This window comes from Pyrgilauda ruficollis, unplaced genomic scaffold, assembly GCF_017590135.1.
Source record: "Pyrgilauda ruficollis isolate IOZ18807 unplaced genomic scaffold, ASM1759013v1 scaffold10, whole genome shotgun sequence".
Classification (NCBI taxonomy): Eukaryota; Metazoa; Chordata; class Aves; order Passeriformes; family Passeridae; genus Pyrgilauda; species Pyrgilauda ruficollis.
The window spans coordinates 9059069-9077146 of NW_024508101.1; the positions used below are offsets into that span (position 1 = coordinate 9059069).

Below are 18078 nucleotides of genomic sequence, written 5' to 3' on the forward strand. Positions count from 1 at the left end.
CACAACAGATGCACGGGGTGGGGGGAGTGTGTGGGTGATGCCGCGCCGCGCTTCTCGCCCTCCCCGCGCTTTTCCCGCGTGTCCCCGCGCTTTTCCCGCGGTCACGCGTGTCCCCCTCCTTCCCACCGCGGCCGAGCCACCCCCTCCCATTGGCAGCGGCCGCGCGCGTGCCCGCCCCTCACCGTGACGTCAGCGCTGTCCGGCGGCGCCGCGCCGGGAGGAGTCGCCGCTGCTCCGCCGCGGGGCCCGGGCCCGGGGCCGTCGGTAAGGGCGGGCCGGGGCGGGGGCGGCGTGCCCACGCGAGGAGGTCGTGCCCACGCGTGGCACCGAGTAGCGGCGGTGGAGCTGCGCATCACCCACCCGCGCCACGCAGCTCTGCTCCCACGCGTGTCCCGTCCGGCGCGGCTGTGCCAGCTGGTGGGCGTGGGGAATGGCGGTGGGGACCCCCCGGGCACCCACGCGTGTGTCTGGAGCGCTCCTGCTGCCTGCCCGCCCCGCACCCGCCCCAGGGGCGGGCATCGGGAGGGTCCCAGCGTGTTTCCCCACTGGGGCAACCTACGCCAAAACTCCTGCGTCGACACAGCTTGTTCCCATCACCCCAGGATGACAGCCACCTCCCCGTAGCACCCTGTCATCCCCGTGTCCCCATGCCGTCCCAGCACGCTGACAGCCTCTCCCCACTCGTGTCATAGGTGGGAGTGGGTGGCCCTACAGGGCACCATGCCGCTGGGGCAGGATGGACCCAGCTGGAAGAAGAGGATCGAGGATATTCAGCGGATATATGATTTCCGAGATGTCCTGGGCACGTGAGTTGCAGACTGGGGTGACACGCCAGTGACAGCCCACTTGTGGTGATGGGTCTGGCCCCTCAGGCTTTGCCCGACCTTCCATGTGGAACCAGCCAAATCCTGGCCTTGCATATGAGGGGACATGCTGTGGGGCACATGTGCCACCTCCCTCTGGCATGGCTGGTTCCTGGGCTGTGCTGAGGGTACCTGAGCATGGTTCCCTGGCTGGCACAGGGGTTCCTGGCAGTGCCCATGGCATGGTAAGGCTCTTAGGCTGGATTAGCAGGTTAATTATGTCAGGGCTTAGGGCCCAGCACAGCACGAACACACAGCCTGTCCCTCCTGTCTCTTCCCCACCTGGGCACTGCCAACAGCTCTGGCTGGCTGCTGGGTGGCCCTGGCTGCCACAGGATGGCACAGCAGAGGGCTACTGCAACCCACATGGGGGCTCAGCCCCAGCACAGCTCGACCTCGGCAACACCTGATATGGGGATGGTGCAGCCACGCTGGGAGGGCGGAGGGTTCCGGGCATCCTATCGCTGGCAGGGTCCGTGTCCAGCCATCCCAGCCAGCCGCTCCTGCTTGCCTTTCTCCTATAAATAGCTGGACTTTCTGCCTGTCGCCATGACAATCATGGCATGGCGGCATCGGCAGCTCCGGCTGGCGGCTCCCGTGCCCTGCTCATCCCTCTCCCCCCCAGGGGGGCCTTCTCCGAGGTGGTCCTGGCGGAGGAGAAGGCGACGCGGAAGCTCGTGGCTATCAAGTGCATTGCCAAGAAGGCACTGGAGGGAAAGGAGACCAGCATTGAGAACGAGATTGCCGTCCTCCACAAGTAGGGGCCGTCCCAGCACCAGGGTGGGGGTTTCACTCTGCGCCCCCCCACCCAGCAGAGCCCCCCATGCCAGCACTCGTTGCCGCACGTTATTGCCAGCGCCCAAAATAGCCAGCGGCGCGTGACGACCTGCGGCACGGAGCCTGGCTGCTCCCTGTCCCCTGGGGGCTGGCGTGGGGGCAGCCCGGTGCCCTCTCACCACCCCCTGTGCCTCCCCCTGCAGAATCAAGCACCCCAATATCGTGGCCTTGGATGACATCTACGAGAGTGGCACCCACCTCTACCTCATCATGCAGCTGTGAGTGACGCTGGGGGGCTCCAGAGGGGCGGGGGGGCCGTGCTGACGGGTGCTGCCCATCCCTGCAGGGTCTCGGGGGGGGAACTCTTTGACCGCATTGTGGAGAAGGGCTTCTACACTGAGCGGGACGCCAGCGCCCTGATCCGGCAGATCCTCGACGCCGTCAAATACCTGCATGACATGGGCATCGTCCACCGTGACCTGAAGGTGAGCAGTTTGGGGGGACACACACAGCACTGTCATGGCACTAGGCAGCAGGAGACACTCCTCCCTCTACCCACCTCTCCTCGCAGCCCGAGAACCTGCTCTATTACAGCATGGATGAGGACTCCAAAATCATGATCAGCGACTTTGGGCTGTCGAAGATCGAGGGCTGTGGCAGTGTAATGTCCACAGCCTGTGGCACCCCTGGCTATGTGGGTGAGTGCCTACCATGGGCTGCCACCGCCCTAGGTGTGGGGTTGGGATCCCCCCACAGGCTTGGGTCCCCCTCACCGCTGCCATACCCCCCAGCCCCTGAGGTGCTAGCACAGAAGCCCTACAGCAAGGCAGTGGATTGCTGGTCCATCGGAGTCATCGCCTACATCCTGTATGTATCCACCCTCCCACTCTCTTCCCCTCCTGGGCACCTAGGAGCTGCCTGGGACCAGCAGCCCTCTCCTCACTACCCCGCTAGGCTCTGTGGTTACCCTCCTTTCTATGATGAGAACGATGCCAAGCTCTTCGAGCAGATCCTGCAGGCCGAATATGAGTTCGACTCACCCTACTGGGATGATATCTCGGACTCAGGTGAGCTGGGACCACTAGGGCAGCGGGGCCTGTGAGCCTGGTGTAGCTTCACAGTACCCAGAGGCACTCAGAGCTGCTCCATGCTCTGCTCCAGCCAAGGACTTTATCCAGCACCTGATGGAGAAGGACCCTGGCAAGCGATTCACCTGTGAGCAAGCCCTGCAGCATCCCTGGTAATGGGGACGCCTATTGGTGTCTGCCCCCCTCTCCAGCTCACCCCACAGCAGCCATGGGATAGGGGTGCCCTGGCTGACTTCTGTCTTGCTCCAGGATTGCCGGGGACACAGCCCTGGACAAGAACATCCACCAGTCAGTGAGTGAGCAGATCAAGAAGAATTTTGCAAAGAGCAAATGGAAGGTGAGTGTGGGGTGCTGGTGGGTGTTAGGGGGTGCAGCAGCCCCTCAGGCACCCCCTACCAGCTGACAGACACTGTGGGGTCAGTAGCAAGCTTTCAACGCCACGGCGGTGGTGAGACACATGAGAAAGCTGCAGCTGGGAACCAGCCAGGACATCCCTGGGCAGACAACTCCCACGAGCCCCGGTGAACAGTTGGTCGGGGGGACCAGCAATGGTGAGTCCCAAACCCCCTATCCCCCTCCCAGACCCCTCAGGGCTGCCACCAGGATCTCACACTGATCCTCCCTGCAGGGTCGGAGTGTGGGCGCCCACCCACAAGCAGAGCTCAGCGTCTCCCACCAGACTGAGCACAGCCCCACACAGCTGCCTCCAAGGGGGCCCAGCCATGTGGGGTGGGGGGGCTCTGCAGTGCAGGAGCAGGGGATAGTGTGGAGGCACCCTGCTTGGCTTGTCCTGGTTATGTGGAGCTGCCCCCCCTGCAGCCTCACAGCAGAGTTCTGCATCGGGGCAGGAGCACACCACAGAGCCCCCCAGCTTGGGGCCTTGTCCCAGGCCCCTTCCCACACCCCTTCCCTCCCTCCACGCCTGGCCTGGCACTGTCCCACACCCCCAAGCCCAGCATGTTCAAGGACAATTTTCCAAATGGATGTTTCTATTTTATTGCTTGTAATAAAGGCAAGAGGCCAAAGGTGCTTGGCTCAGCTCTGCACTGAGGGAGTTGGACACAGCCCTGACCTCCCCAGCTTCACTGCCCAGGGCAGCAGCTTCCCCCATGCACACAGTGGGCAGGCAGCAGCCCACACTCCTCCGTCCCAGGCTGGCAGCAGGTGCAGTGTCCCACTCAAGTCTCTGTTCCTCCTGGGGTGTCCCTAGAGGAGCCCACCCCCAAAGCTGTCCCAGCCTCGGCTCTCTCAGGCCTGATGCTGGCTGCCGGCTGGCTTCTGGCCCTTGCGGAGGTCGGCACAGAACAGGACCTGGAGTAGGGAGATAATGGGGTGGGCATGGCTTGGGTTGGGGGGCAAGAGTGCCAGGAAGGGGGGATACTCACTGCCTGTGCCCAGCCGGCACGAGGGCCCCACAGCCCCCGGAAGAAGTCGCCTGCGGAAAGAGGGTGAACACCAGTGTGGGGGTACACTTGCACCATCCACCATCCCTGAGGGTCCCACATCAGGATGCAGCCCTGCCCTCACCGATCTCCTGGTAGGCCCGGGGGGTGAGGCTCTTGCCGCCCAGCGCCACGCCATAGCGCTGCTGTGCGATGTGCCAGACGTGGGTGTCCACAGGCACCGCCTCCGCCTTGTCCAGGGACAACAGGCAGACACAGTCGGCCACCTGCCACCAGCAGCACCCAGTCAGCCCCCAATGCTGGTCTCTGCTCCCTGTCCCACCCCTGTCCTGGCACCCACCTTGGCACCTACGCCAGGCAGGGCACACAGCACCCTCCTGGCCTCGGCATAGGGCGCGGTGCGGAGCTGGCACAGCCCCTCGGGGCCGAGCCCCTCAGCGATGGCCCGTGCACTCCCACTGACAAACTTGGCCCGGTACCCAAAGCCCAGCGCCCGCAGCCGGGCCTCGGCATCAGCACCTGGGGGGCACAGCAGAGGGACGTGAGTGGGCGCAGGCGCGGCCATGGCAAGATGACAGCGGCAGCAGCGAGGTGTTGGGGGACCTGTGAGCGCCGAGAGGGATGGGAAGGCATGGAAGGGCCGGGAATCGAGGCAGCAGAGGTGGCGGCCGAAGGCCTGGCAGAGGCGCTCGATCATGGCAGTGATGCGGGAAATGTGGTTGTTGGAGGTGCAGATGAAGGAGAAGAGGCACTCGACGGGGTCCTGCCGCAGCACTCGCACCCCTGCAGGCAGGACGCTGTGAGGGGATGCCGAGCAGGTGCTGTGGCCATCCCCTGTAGCTCCGTGGGGCCTCCTCACCTGGGAAGTCATTGGCCACCTTGCGGAACAGGGGGTCGGCCGCCCCCCAGGCATGGTACAGGGCCGACAGCCCCACGTCCAGCTGGAAGTAGTCACGCAGGATCCGGTCCGTCTCTGCCGCGTTCAGCTTCGCTGCTTTAGCCGGGCACTCATCCCCCTCCTCCTCCTCCTCGCCGTACACCGTGTACCAGAGCCGATCCCCGTCCTGCCGTAGTGTCCAGACGCGGCCCCCTAGCACACCCGTCCACGCCCCCGGGCTGCTCTCCCACCACCTGCCGCACACGGGGGGGTCGGGGCCGGCTCGGACGCGCCCAGCTGGGCCGGGGGACACCCGAGACCCCCGGCTGGCTCACCGGAAGCTCTGTCCCGAGGAGAGCACCAGGTCCAGGCGCAGCTCGGCCGGCGGGCACGGCAACCAGCGCCACAGGGACGGGCAGACGGAAGGGGCGTCCCGCAGCTTCATGGGGGCCGGGGAGCACCCGCGCACCGCTGCCCGCGGGGGATCAGGGCACCGCCCGGCGCTGCCCCTCCAGCTGCCCCACAGCCCCGGCCCGGCCCCACACCTCCCCAGAGCTCCCCAGCCCGTGCCCCCGGCCCCGCAGCTCCGGGCCCGGCCCCGCCACTCCCCACCATAGAGAAACCCGCGCCCGCCGCTCCCCGCCCAGCTTCCGCTCGCGGCCGGAAGCGGGGCCGGTGCCGCCGCACATGCCCGCCCCGCTCCCGCCCGGCCCGTAGCGGCCGCGGCTCCGCAGTGGAGGTTTATTTTCTAAGAATCAATAGATTTTTTTTTCTTCCTTCAAAATAAATACAAACAACGTCCGAGCGCGGGGCCGGCCAGGGGCTGGGCCCAGGGGTGGGGGCAGCACGGGGGTGCGGGGCGCGGGGAGCCGCCCTGGGGCACGGCGGCGGCCAGAACAGCATCCCGGGGAGCGCTGGGCTGGGGGAGCGGGCACCGGGAATGGGAGAGTGAGGGGGGCACGGGGGACCGGCCCCACCCCTCCCGGTGCCCCGGCCCCCCGTGGGTGCAGGCCAGCTGCACGGGGTGGGGGTCACCGAGCCCCGTTTGCCCTGAGATTCGGCGGGGGAGCGGCCGGCGGCACCGGCTCAGTCGCTCTCGCTGGAGTCGCTGCTCTGCTCGCCCTGCACCTTGTTGCGGTGCTGCATGGCGCGGTGGTAGGCGATCTGCACCGACTTGCGGATGTTGGACTTGCGGCCCTCCAGCATCTTCTCTTTGTCCAGGTCCTGGTTCACCCCCAGAGGCACCAGCTTCGTCCGGGGCAACCACTGCCTGTGGAGAGCGGGGGGCCACCTCGTTTGAGGGTTACAATCGTCTCTGGGGACCCCCCCACCAAAGCCCTCGGCGCCCAGGCCTTACCAAGTGCGCTTGTTGTCGAAGAAGAGGACAAGGTAGAGGTGCTCGCGTGCTTCCTGAGTCATCTGCTCCCCCAGCTTCAGCACCTCCAAGGGGGGCACGGGGATGGGAACCCCATGGTGGAACATGCCTTCCCGCGGCATCTTGGGGTCAATGATCTGCAAAACGAGCAGGGGAGGGCTGAGAGCAGAACAGGGACCCCAAGAGCCAGTCTGCAGGGAGGGGACATGGATTTCAGAGGCCCCGATAACAGGCAGTACTCACCAACGCCGGGTAGGAGGGGTAACCGCGGCACTTAGCCCACACCAGGTCCAGGGCATCCAGGGAAGAATCCTCATCCTCAGACAGCCACCCTGCGCCACGCCCCATGCCCTTACGCACCACTGCACAGGAGGAGAGGGCAGTCAGCTGTGTCCCCCTGGGTGATGGTGCCAGCCAGGCACACAGCTGTGCAGCCACAGTACTTACTGCCGTGCCCCACACCTCGTCCCGTGCCCACGGAGTAGGACTCGTTCTCTGTCCCTGATGTGTCCTCACTGCTGTCCTCTGGGAAGTTCACTCGGGAGAAGGAGGGTTTCCCTCTGCCCTGCTTGGAGGGTGTAGTGCTGTGGAGACAGGGAGCAGACGTAGCAGTAGGAGTCACATTAAGCTTCCAGAAACTGTCTTCCAGAGGGCCAGGCTGGTGGGACACCAGGGCTTGTGGCCTCCAACTGCCGGCCTTGGCACCAGGAAGGACTTGGCAGGGGTACCAGGCAGAAAGGTGGGATGGTGCTTCTGCCAGGGTGCAAGCCAGACCCTCACCCAGTTCCACCTGGGAGGACCAGAAGATGTGCCCTCATCTGAATTAGAGGCGTAGGCAGGAAGCTGCTGGCACTAGCTGCTGGAAGGGCCAATGACAGAGCAGCTGCTGTGCCAACAGGGAATTCATGTTTCCTAGTTCATGCTCCCTACTGGCCCTTTGCCACACACTCGCACCTTTTAAGTTTTACATTAAAAAAGGCACAAACCCCACAGACTTCTAGGGATTAGCAGCTGTGCTACAGGATGAACGAGACAGAGACCACCAAACAGGGTGCTTGTCCAGAAACTCAAGGCTGAGAGCTGCCCACTGCCACCCTGGGCAGCATGGCTGTCAGCAGAGCTGGGCAGGGGCAGTACCTGGTGCGGTCTGAGGCAGCACTGCTGCTGCTGCTGCTGCTGGACTCCGAGTCGGAGCTGCTCCGGGGCAGATTGCAGTCGTTGCGGTACACCAGGAAGCTCTTCTTCACGGGCTGGTTCCCACTGCTGAAACCATTGGCTGGCAGGTCTGAAAAACACCCCAACAAAGAGCATTACCACTGCACCAGAGCCTGCCACGTGCCGCCAGTGGGACCACAGCTGCCCAGCTGCACTCACCCATGGTAGCGTCCTCCGTGGATTTGTCACTGTCACTGTCTGAGCTGGAGCTGGGGCGCGGGCTTCGCCCTCGCTTCCTCTGCCGCTGGGAGGACCCCATTATTGGGAGCTGGGGGGGCCCAATAGGGCTGCTCCCATGCCCAGGAGGGATCTGGCTGTCTCGATTCTTTGGGGGGCGTCCTGGACGTTTTGGAGGGCCTGCAGTTTTAGGGTTCTTCTTGGAGAAGAGCACAGAGGTCCTCCTGCCAACTTCATGTGCTGGGGTAGATGAAGAATTAGGACCCAGACCTGGAAGAGAGAGGTGTCAGCTGCAGCCCTGATGGCAGGGACTGCATGGCAGTGGTATCACAAAACAGCTTTGTTTCTGGGGAATATTATCTCAGAAGATCCTCCCTCACTGTAGGAAGAGCCTGCTTTTCCCAGTGATTAGGGGACAGGACTGAGATGCAGAGGTGGCAAATGCTCAGTGACATGGTATCTCTGCCTGGTGCTTTTGCTGTGCTCCCCATAGAGCCCAGCTCAGCCTCTCCATCCAGGGAGCTGGCAGCTGGCCTGTTCAACTCAGCCCTGGGAGAGCATTTGGAGCTCAGCAGTCACTGCTGCTGCAACTCCCTCCCATGCCTCCAGCAGGAAGGGACACTGAAGGCAGCCTGCTCCATAATGCCCCTAGAAACCAGGCAACATGGCCAAGCTGGTAGGTCCTATTAGAAGGAAACAATCCACCTCATGCTCCAGATCACACAGCTGGAACTGTCAGTCTCTGGAACAGCATCCAGCTCCTCGACTGACAAAGAGATGAATTCACCAGGTGACTGCTGACAGCAGCTGTGAACACCAGCAACCTGCCAACCCTCCCCAAGGGCAAACACACACCAGGCTGTGGCTGTTTCACACATAGGACGAGGCCCCCTTCATCCAATCCCCCCTGCTTGGCTGGCACAGCTCACTACAAACTATCCAGTGAGCATGCTGGGAGGGAGCCTGGGGAGGCACACACATCACACTTGGCACCAGCCCCTAAGGGAGGGACTACAGGAAACAAGGAGTCCCCACAGGGGAATGTGGGATAAGGGACTGTCCCACAAGAGGCCACCTGCCTTGTTGCCATGGAGGAGTGAAGAGCAAGGTGTGTGTGGGGAGCTGTCCACACAGTCCTCCTGCCTAAGGAGGCACCTGCCAGGGCAGTTTCTCTCCAGACAGGCAGCTCTCCATGGCTCCTCAGACTGGCAGTTCTGGAGGGAGTATTACCTTTGCCAGTCTCCTGGCTGCTGCTCTCCTCTGCAGCACTGTCTGTCTGCAGGTCCTTCTCACAGGGGTTGTGGGACTGCAGGACTCCCCTGGCAGAGGAGCTGTGCCGCTCCAGCCCCTCCCGGCCCAGGTCCCGCGGGTGAGCGAGCTTCCGCCGTAGGACTGTGATCTCCTTCTTGATCATCTTGGCCCGGCGGGACCGTCCTATGCTCTGCTTGCCAGCGTTGACCTCGTCCAGCCGCTCCAGCAGGATCTTTAGCTGCTCCTCCAACGGCAGGTGCTTCTGATTCTCTGAGAGCAGCAGCCGCACATCTTCTGGGGAAACAAAGAGGAGCAGATGGATGGAAGAAATCAGGAACTCAGTGGAGCTCCTCTACCTGAAAGGGCACGAGGCAATCCAGGTTCCCTGCAGGAGAGAAGGAGCTGGCATGGCCAAATACCTGTGGACCCTTCAGGGAAGTTATCCTAAAAGACCAAGAGAAGGAGCCCTTTGGGAACTCAGGCAGCTGGGACTACTGGGGAAAGCAGGCTGATCAGCAGTTTGGAGAATACTGGGGTTTGCATTGTTTGGAACAGGAAAGAAAGGACACACAGACAAACCACTGCCTAGAACCAACCTAATGGGGCTGCTAAGTACCTGGCTACCAAAACCTCCAGGTCTCCAGGGAGTGGGGACACACAGCCCAGCATTCAACTTAACCTCCCAGAGGAGGCAGCTCAGACTCTTGAGTGCCTTGACTCTGCCCAGGCTTTACCTTTTAGTTGCCCTCATACCCCAGGACAGGGACCGAGTACCCACCGTCCTCAATGTCTTGGATCTGAGCCTCTTCCACTGTTACACAGTGGGGGAAGTGCATGCCTGTCTCGAAGTCAATGCCCATCTTCTCTGCCTGCCGGCGAGCCTGCCGGAGCACGGCACCTCCCTGCTCCCGCAGACGGATGGCTGCCCGGTAGAAGATCGTGTCTTTGGCATTGTATTTCAAACAGTTGTTAATAATCAGGTTGAAATCCTCCTCAAAGTCATCGAAATTCAGATAGCGATAGGCTTCTAGATTTTGCTTCATTGTCTGAAAATCCATTGGCTTCTTGATGTGATCCAGGTAGTCTGGGACCTGCATAAGGAAAGAGCCAGAGTTAAGAGCCCAGGAGCCACAGTTAGCAGCACCTGCTCCAAGAAAACAGTTGTTAGAGGAATCAGGTATCACTCCCTGTGCTCTGCCCAAATGCACATCGGGGAATGCCGTCTGCTTTTGCAGCTTGAGGAACAGCAACGCCTCCGGACTAGGAAGCCCATGTGCTGTGCTCAACCTGTTAGAGCGGATATGCACTCCGAAGCATTTTTACAGCTCCAGCACACATGCCAGCATCCTGTCCTCAACTCCTGCCTGCAGGCAGCTGGGATTCAGTATGCTACATGTTATTCCCTGGAGAGAGTGCTGCAAGTGCAGCCCCAGGGGTGAAGGTGAGTGCAGAAAGGTAAAACATAGCCGTCCAGGTGGCAGGTGAGATGGTGCAGCCTTCCTCCCCATCTGCTAAGATGCCTCCATGCTGACCTGCTGCCAGAACCTTGCAGAGACCATGTGGACTTTTGCCATGCTCCCAGGCGGGGACTCATTGACAGTCTCAGGAATTGTCTCCCCTGCCTGCAGCAATGACAGTCTAAGGGTCAAACCCATCTCTGTGCTGTGCTCAGTCATCTAGCAGAGGCCTTCACATGAGGACAGGTAAGAGCACGCCGACTGCTAAGGGCTGGCGCTTTGCCATTCCCAGTGGGAATCCCCAGCTGCTCACAGACCCTGGGGTGTCACCAGTAATACACACAGAAGAAGAGCCAAGTGCTGTGCCCCAGCTGTCACCAGCTCAGCTGTTCGGCATTTGGCTCACCCAGGAGGGGCACTGCTGCACACCCCCTCTGATGAATGAGTGGTGCTGGCATGAGCCAGAACCAGGCTGCTCAGGGTACTTCTGGACCAGAACACACCCTGGGCAGCCCTTGGCACGAGCAAGGGACAAGTTTGAGTGAAGTAGAAATCTGGGGAGGGGGTTCTTACTTCGTAGATTTCTGTTACCTCAGACAGAGGGACCGGCTCACTGAAGATGTTGCCCGTGTCTTTCTCTTGCAGCTGCTCAAGAGTCTTGCGGAGGAGGATGAGGAAGGGGGTCAGCTGCATTTCCAGTGCCACCTGCTGCACTTTGATCTGAAACAAAGGAACAGAGCGGGGCTGAGCCCCTGGCCCCAGCCAGGAAGTGGGAACTGTCCCCAGGGAGCAGCAGTGCGGCCCTGCAGGACAGCAACCCCTCTCCTCTCCTTGCTGAGGGGTAGGGACCGCCCCTCAGCCCCGTTCCTGGGGAGCAGAGGTGTAACACCGGCTCCAGCACCTGTGCATCCCACCTGTGCCTTGCAGAGCAGCCACCTTTGCTCGGAGCCATCGGAGCAGAGCGCAGCACAGCCGAGGGGACCCCGGCACACCTACAGCACTCTGCACTAAGGAGCCCCTGCTGATGCCCACCCCAGCAGCTCCCCAAGGAGGGGCAATCGTTACCGTCTCTCTCTTGAGCTTCTCCCGCTTGCGTATCAGCTCCACCAGCAAGCGCGCACGCTCGAGGTCATGGCGCAGGCGCTGCCATGACTTCAGCTGTTCCTTCAGGGCCCAGTTCTTATCCTCAGTGTCTCTCTGTGGGAACATCAGAGACCATGAGCTGATAGAAGACGTGCTCCCATCTCCACCTTCCTGACTGTGTGCTGAGGCTCTTCCCTGGCAAAGGGAACCAGCATGCCTGACCTGCTGGTGCAGCAAAGGTCACAGCTCCTTTTTGTAACCTAGGCAGGTGATTCAGTTTCTCCTCTGGCAAGAGCTAAATATCTGCCCTTTTGTCATCAAGCCCTTAGGATGTCAGGAGGTGCACATCCTGAGTCTCTGGAAATACTCTTCCTAACATGACTGACTGACTGCCTGCAGCTGCCCAAGAGGTCTGTGCAGCTCTGACAAAGTGCAAAAAGCTCAAAGCTCAAAAAGGGAACAACAGCTCTAGTTGCTTTCATTTCTGGAGCACCAAAAAAACTACAGCTTTTGTCCTGCCATAGCCAAAACTGAGCAGAAGCAGCCTCAACTCTTCTCCAGCAAAAATAATAAGAGCAGACAAAGGAAGGAGAAACCCTTGCCCAGTCACAGTCATCAAAGGGCTCAGAAAGAAAGATTCACAGCTCAGAGGCAGAAGAAAAATCTTCCTCTCTGGCACCAGATTTCACATCTGTGAAGTGCTGACTGTGGGCTGGAAGCAGCACCCAGAAGGAGCACTCCTGGAGCAGTATTAGAAACTAGAAGCGAGGCCTTGGTTTGATCCAGACTGTTTCTGGAGATCCCTGGCCATCTCTCTCAACACTGCCTGGCACAGTGGCCTCATACTAGAGCCATTTCTGACAGGTTTGCCATCACTACTGGCTAAATGCAGGCACAAGAAAGGAAATACCTTCAGTGTGGCAGCTTGAGAGGGCAGGATTCCCTTCTTGTGGCAGGCTGCCAGTGGCGTCGCTGCCTGGCAATTCTCTGAACACTGAGAGCGGAGGAGAAGGTGAAGCAGCAAAAGCAGCTGGGGCTGCCCTTTCCTCATCTGAAAGCTCATACCCCTGACCCCCATTCTGCACCTGCAGGCATTGCATGCAGCAAAGGCTCCAAGCCCACAGCTCCAAAGGCGCAGGAAGCATGCACACAGCCAGGGTTCCCTGCAGCCCCCCAACAAGCAGCCCTTACCTGGTCGCAGTTTCTCTGTGACTGCAAGTGTGTCTGAAGGCGGCGGAGCAGGGGGACACCATTGCGGGACTGTCTCTTCAGAGTCCAGTAGCTATGCAGCCTCTGCATGAACTGGCTCTTCCTCTGGATGGTTAAACGGTTTGTAATCTTACTGAGCCTGAGGAAAGGAGAAGAACCACAGAGTCCATCAATGAATCAAGCCTGGCTGCTGCAGAAGAAGCCCTGGCTAGGGACATGTAGCAGCAAGGCCACCCCAGCACAGCTGAGAAGCTCCTCAGGCAGAGAACATCCAGGACTTTCTGTAACACCAAGTCACACAGTGTAGGCACAACAGAGGATGCCAGGAAATGTGCAGCCTTGCCTCTGCATAACACACTTTTCCTTTCCACTTCTTGTCAGCTTTTGGGCAAAGCCTGGGGCAGGTTGGGGTGCAAGACAGACACACTGGGGGCTGGACCTTTAACAGCTCCCATGGTCCCTGAGACCACAAGTGTTATGGTGCTACTACCCCAAAACCATTATTTACCTGGCTGAGGGCCACTTGCTGTGATGGGGGGATCTGGCCAAATGCTACCAGAGAAACTCAAACCCTGGCAAAGCACGAGGAGGGAGCAGGAGGCATGAGCACAATAGATATCCCATCCAAGACTATCCTGAACAGCCCAGAACACCACAAAAGGGATTGCTCACTTCCTACAACAGCAGATAGTCTGGAAGGGCTGGGACAGCCTTGCTCAGCAGAGCTGGACAGAGATGCCCAGCTAGTAGAATGACAAAGGGATGAACCTTCAGCATCTCCCCACCTCCCAGGGACAGCTTTTCCCAAGGGATGACCCAATCTGCATCAGCCTCAGCTGAAGACACTGGGGACAGCTGCCTCATATGCCATCACTGGCCAAGCACAGCTCCCACAGGAAGACATGTGGCATTCTGGCAACAGGCCCTGAAGAATTAATTAATCCCAACAGGATTCTAGCTCAGTGTAGGTTTCACTGTGAACGCAATAGCAGCAAGACCCTACAAATTGCCTGCCAGCACGTTCCCACAGAAGAAAAGAGGCTCTTGCTATGGAGCAAGACCTGAGTGAGCAAAAACATAAGTTTGGGACACAAACAGACCGTGGTAAAAAGCCAGCAGCCTAGTGGCAGACCTGCCTCCCCAAGTCACCAGAATGATGCCCAGAGAGCATAGCCCATGGCTTCCATGTGCTCCTTTCCAAGTGCACAGGAGATAAGTCTTGAGGGTCTGAGGGTCTTGACAATGTCCTATGGCCACAGCCCCAGCACAGCTCCTGCCACAGAAAGGAGAGCTCAGAAGCTCAGGATTGGTGGCTCACCACCACAAAGGCAAATGATTCCAAGCCCAACCTGTGCTCAACTGGGTGTTGCCTGCTGCAGGGTGACAATGAGATCCAAAAACATCCTAGGATGCCCTTATGTGCTTTTACATGCTGCTGAGGACATCCAGAGTTATAAACTACACTGAAAAATTCTGGCAAGGCTCTTAGACGCTCTTGTTTTGGGATTTGCACGCCAGCCCAACAATCTAACAAGAGCAAGGCATAAAGCAGTTGCAACTGTAACTACAGGGTGTTTACACCTTCCCGTGAAACCACAGGTTTGGAATGTGACAGAAACATAACCCCTCCTGAGGCCTCGTACTGGGGAGTCAGCCTTAGGACCGCGGTGTTCCTTGGCAGGCAGGAGTCCTGGTGCTCTCCAGCCACCCCTCCTCACAGACAGCTTTCAGCACCCGTGGCTGCCCGGCCCTGCTCCAACAGGCAGCGCCAAGAAGGAGCAGCTGCTGCTGTGCCTGGCAGACAGCACTGAGGAAGCCCAGCAAGCAGTACGTGGCTGCTGCGATGGATGAGCTCTGCCCAGACCTCTCTGCTCCAGAGCCAAAATAACTCTGGGATTAGCCCGTTTCCCAGGCCTGAATCACTCCCACACTTCTTTCTTTTGCCTGACACAGCCTCAGGAGAAAACAGACCTCAGCAGAAAGGAGAGCAGTTCCCTCCTCCCTGCCTCGTTTACTCCAGTGCCTGAGGTCAGCGCAACAGGAAAGGAGTGCTGGGAACCTCCAGCTGCTTCCTGATGCATCCGGCCAAGTTCATTCTCTACTGTTAAACTAACAGCAGCTATTTCCTGCCCTGCCGAGGGCCCAGACACCTTTGTGGGGCAGTGCATGGCCCTGCCTCCCTGCAGGACTCCCAAGGAAACCACCACAGCCCTCTGCGGCAACAGAGTGAGAAGTACCTGTGCAAAAAGCTAAGGAGGGGAATAGGATAATGCCCGCATGGGAAGCAGAGCACAAAGCACGGACGAAAGGAGAAACTTCTCCCCAGTCCAGGGAGGGCAGCAGGTCGTACCTGTGGGGGGGGATGCAGGGCACAGAAACCACAGGTGCTGCAGCTCGTTTCTCTGCCAGGATCTTCCGCGCCTTCTTCATCTTGATCCTAGACTTGGCCTTTGCTTTTTTGACTTTCTCAGAACTCCAGCCCTTCCCCTCCTCCTCTTCCTCCTCATCCTCCTCTTCCCCCTCACTGTGGGACAGGGCGGGAAGCCTGCGCACGGAACCTGGCGGTGTGTGGATGTCGCAGTAGGCGGTTTTGCGCACACTGAAAGAGGTACCATTGGCGCCCGTCTCCCTGACGGGCTCCATCTTCATGTACAGCCCGGCCTGCTGGGCACAGGTGACATGGAAGGCAGTGTAGCAATTGGCTTTGTGACACTGGATGCAAGCCCCGGAGCCACGCTGCTTGCAAATGTAACAGGTCAGCTTCCAGCGTGCGGGCGGGATGTGCTCGATGCTGTCGATGGGCTCCAGGAAGACGGTGTTGGCAAAGCACACCTCCGGGATCCAGAGGGCACAGACCACGTGTGCCCAGCGCCCATCGTCCGTCTGCTTGAAGGCCCCCCCCTTGTTTGGGCAGAGGGCGCAGTCCACAGCGCGCGAGGGTGACTGCAGGCACCGTCTGCAGAGCCACTGTCCCTCGGGGATGTAGGGCACCCCGTAGCACTCCTGGTGCACAGCCAGGTTGCACATGTCGCAGAAGAGGATGACGTTGCTGTTCTGACACTCCCCGTCGTTGCAGATGCAGCAGACGGCATCCTCGTCCACCAAGGCGTTTGGGTCCCCCTTGTTGTGGCTCTCGAAGTAGGACTCCTTCTCTAGCCGGTCCATCAGGTACTCAAAGATCTCCTGGGGAATAGGACTCACGCCTTCGTTCTTCCGCCTCTCGTTCATGATGTCCAGCCAGATGTAATCCTCCTCATCCATGTCGTACTCCACCTCCTCATCCAGCTCCTCTGCCGACTTCTCAATGTACCTGGAAGGACAGCATGGGAAAATAAGGGCATGTTTGACACGTTTGGAGCTGCTGAGCCTCAACTCCAGGACTTGTCTGTGACTGAAGGAATGTTCAAATGCTCCAGCTGAGCTGTAAGTCAAAATAAAGAAACAGGGACAAAGCAGGAATGCGCAGAAGCGGAAGGTGCTGCTGCACCCTGACTAGCACAGCAGAACAACAGCAGCTTGGAGACAAAACAACTCTGGTCTAAGGAGCAAGGTCAGGCCTTGGAGACTCATCAGTACAAGAGGGGGCCTGCATGGGCCACCCAGCAAGTGCCAGTGATCTGGAGGCAGCCTCATGGCCAAGACACGATAACCATGCATGAAGGTGCCATGTTTCATTAATTCTGGTTATGGGGCCCTGTTAACTCCTGCCTGAGGTATTAACTGGGGTCAGTGCATCCACCAGATCTCTCACAAAGTACTGGAAGAAAACAATTAAGAAGTATGCTCACAAACAGACAGATCCTACAGGTATACCTTGGTGCTGAAGGGCTCTGAAAATATCCCAGCATACCTCCAAAGAGAGAATGAGAGGCAAAAGGACACATTTAGGTTTTGCTTTGATTTTAGGTGCTGCTCCAGCAAGAAAAGAGCAATCAAACTGCTGGAAATGACCTAAACAGCAACTGAGAGCTCTGTAGATGCACAGATCCCTCAGAACTGTGGTGACACCAGGCAGAGCCCCAGGAGCCTGAAGCCATGGAACAGGCTGTGAGACCTGGGAGAGGCAGACAAAGGCCATTTCCAGCAGCCACGGTCAAGTCACTTAAACAGAGTGGGGCCAATTCTGCCTCCAAACCCAGGGAATGAGCCTAGGAGTCTCCTTGCACCCAGCCACGGACAATACCTGTAGTACGAGGTGGGACGAGGCGGGGCATCAGGGGTGTCCTGCTCCAGCTCTCGGTACACCACCTCGGGCAGCTTGGGGGTAGTGCTGGCCGAGGCGTTGTGGTGATGGTGGTTGGAGTCCTTGCGCTTCTCCTTGTTCTTGTGCTTCCCAGATTTGGGCGGGACGCTCTGCGTCTCCGTGTTCTCCTTATTGCTCCCATTCTCGGGCACTTCCTCGGGAACATCCTCGTCCTCGGACACCACGTCGAGATTATCGAAGATGCTGATGCGGTGGACGCGGCCATGCAGGTCCACCTCCACCATGCGCTGGGCCTGGGCGTAGGTCATCACCTCTCGGCCGGGCGACTGGGAGGTCTCGGAGGGGCTGGGCGACTGCTTGTTGGCGGCGCGGGCCTGGCGCCCCTTCTTCTTGTGCTTGCGCAGGGGGGTGTGCTGGGGCAGGGGCGGGTTGTCGTGGTCATAGTGGTACAGGTGGTACTCGATCCCGCTGTAGCTCTTGTAGATCTTGCGGCAAGTGCCCACCGGGCACTCGTAGGGCGGCTTGGTGGCCCGCAGGTTGTGGCAGAAGGTCTTCACGTCGAAATCTACGCCCATGGCGGGGCCGCGGGGGGCCGAGGCCGGGCCGGGCCGGGCCCCCCGCCGCGGCGGCGGGCCCGGGCCGGCCCCAACAATGGAGCTGCGGCGGCGCCTGGCGCGGGGCGGCCGCTGGGTAAAGCGCCGCGCCGCCCTTAGCAACCGCACTTTCGCCACGGCACCGCCGGGCAGCAGCACCGGGCAGGACCGGCGGCAGCGAGGACGGAGGGGACGGGGAAGGCGGTGGCGGCGGCAGCGACGACAGGGCGGGGAGGCCACGTGGGAACGGCGGGGCCGGGCCGGGTCGCGCCGCGATGACGATGGCGAATCTGCCGCCTCGAATCACAGACCCCGCTGCCACCGCCCGGCCCCGCCCCAACCCGGTCCCCCTCGCCCCCCTCACCCTTTCGGTCCTCCCGGTCCCTCCGGACCTCTCGGTCCCCCAGGCCACTTCAATTTCCAAGGTCCTCTCGGTTCTCCCGGCCCGGCTACACGGCCCCGGTACCTTCGGCCCCTGGGCACCCCCGCCCCACCGGTCCTCCCGC

General features: G+C 60.2%; 3 protein-coding genes across 6 annotated transcripts; 1 reads left to right on the forward strand and 2 right to left on the reverse strand.

Moving 5' to 3' along the window:
- The first annotated feature begins 192 nt into the window (after positions 1–192).
- Positions 193–3753, forward strand: CAMK1 (calcium/calmodulin dependent protein kinase I). Its single transcript, XM_041462119.1, has 12 exons — positions 193–264; positions 693–806; positions 1489–1620; positions 1844–1918; positions 1987–2125; positions 2212–2338; positions 2432–2507; positions 2595–2707; positions 2802–2880; positions 2978–3065; positions 3153–3279; positions 3357–3753. The coding sequence occupies exons 2-12, from the start codon at positions 721–723 to the stop codon at positions 3410–3412; spliced, it is 1098 nt and encodes a 365-aa protein (XP_041318053.1). The 5' UTR covers positions 193–264; positions 693–720; the 3' UTR covers positions 3413–3753.
- A 142-nt stretch (positions 3754–3895) lies between these two features.
- OGG1 (8-oxoguanine DNA glycosylase) lies at positions 3896–5478 on the reverse strand. Of its 2 annotated transcripts, none has more exons than XM_041462141.1 (7): positions 5344–5478; positions 4991–5262; positions 4735–4914; positions 4472–4650; positions 4256–4397; positions 4114–4163; positions 3896–4039 (listed from the first exon to the last, which is right to left on the reverse strand). In XM_041462141.1, exons 1-7 carry the CDS (start codon positions 5451–5453, stop codon positions 3977–3979), a joined length of 996 nt encoding a protein of 331 aa, XP_041318075.1. In that variant the 5' UTR covers positions 5454–5478; the 3' UTR covers positions 3896–3976. The 2 variants fall into 2 exon arrangements, with proteins under 2 accessions (XP_041318075.1, XP_041318066.1); XM_041462132.1 differs by having other exon boundaries at positions 4114–4184.
- Positions 5479–5832: 354 nt separating this feature from the next.
- Positions 5833–18031, reverse strand: BRPF1 (bromodomain and PHD finger containing 1). 3 transcript variants are annotated; one of them, XM_041462022.1, is made up of 13 exons: positions 16959–18031; positions 15126–16085; positions 12758–12914; positions 11549–11680; positions 11075–11203; positions 9805–10117; positions 9006–9320; positions 7758–8045; positions 7521–7668; positions 6831–6967; positions 6627–6745; positions 6366–6520; positions 5833–6278 (listed from the first exon to the last, which is right to left on the reverse strand). In XM_041462022.1, the coding sequence occupies exons 1-13, from the start codon at positions 17552–17554 to the stop codon at positions 6095–6097; spliced, it is 3633 nt and encodes a 1210-aa protein (XP_041317956.1). In that variant the 5' UTR covers positions 17555–18031; the 3' UTR covers positions 5833–6094. The 3 variants fall into 3 exon arrangements, with proteins under 3 accessions (XP_041317956.1, XP_041317964.1, XP_041317973.1); XM_041462030.1 differs by having other exon boundaries at positions 9006–9317; positions 16959–17601; XM_041462039.1 differs by having other exon boundaries at positions 6846–6967; positions 16959–17601.
- Positions 18032–18078: the final 47 nt, after the last annotated feature.

Coding starts and splice junctions, on each gene's coding strand:
- CAMK1 (XM_041462119.1), top strand. CDS start 721: ATGCCGCTGGGGCAGGATGGACCCAGCTGGAAGAAGAGGATCGAGGAT. Junction 1,621..1,843: donor GAGATTGCCGTCCTCCACAA/GTAGGGGCCGTC, acceptor CTCCCCCTGCAG/AATCAAGCACCCCAATATCG. Junction 2,126..2,211: donor TCGTCCACCGTGACCTGAAG/GTGAGCAGTTTG, acceptor CTCTCCTCGCAG/CCCGAGAACCTGCTCTATTA.
- BRPF1 (XM_041462022.1), bottom strand. CDS start 17,554: ATGGGCGTAGATTTCGACGTGAAGACCTTCTGCCACAACCTGCGGGCC. Junction 6,968..7,520: donor GCTGCCTCAGACCGCACCAG/GTACTGCCCCTG, acceptor CTGTCTCCACAG/CACTACACCCTCCAAGCAGG. Junction 6,279..6,365: donor TTCGACAACAAGCGCACTTG/GTAAGGCCTGGG, acceptor CGCTCTCCACAG/GCAGTGGTTGCCCCGGACGA.
- OGG1 (XM_041462132.1), bottom strand. CDS start 5,453: ATGAAGCTGCGGGACGCCCCTTCCGTCTGCCCGTCCCTGTGGCGCTGG. Junction 4,915..4,990: donor GGTGGCCAATGACTTCCCAG/GTGAGGAGGCCC, acceptor TCCTGCCTGCAG/GGGTGCGAGTGCTGCGGCAG. Junction 4,651..4,734: donor ATCCCTCTCGGCGCTCACAG/GTCCCCCAACAC, acceptor TGTGCCCCCCAG/GTGCTGATGCCGAGGCCCGG.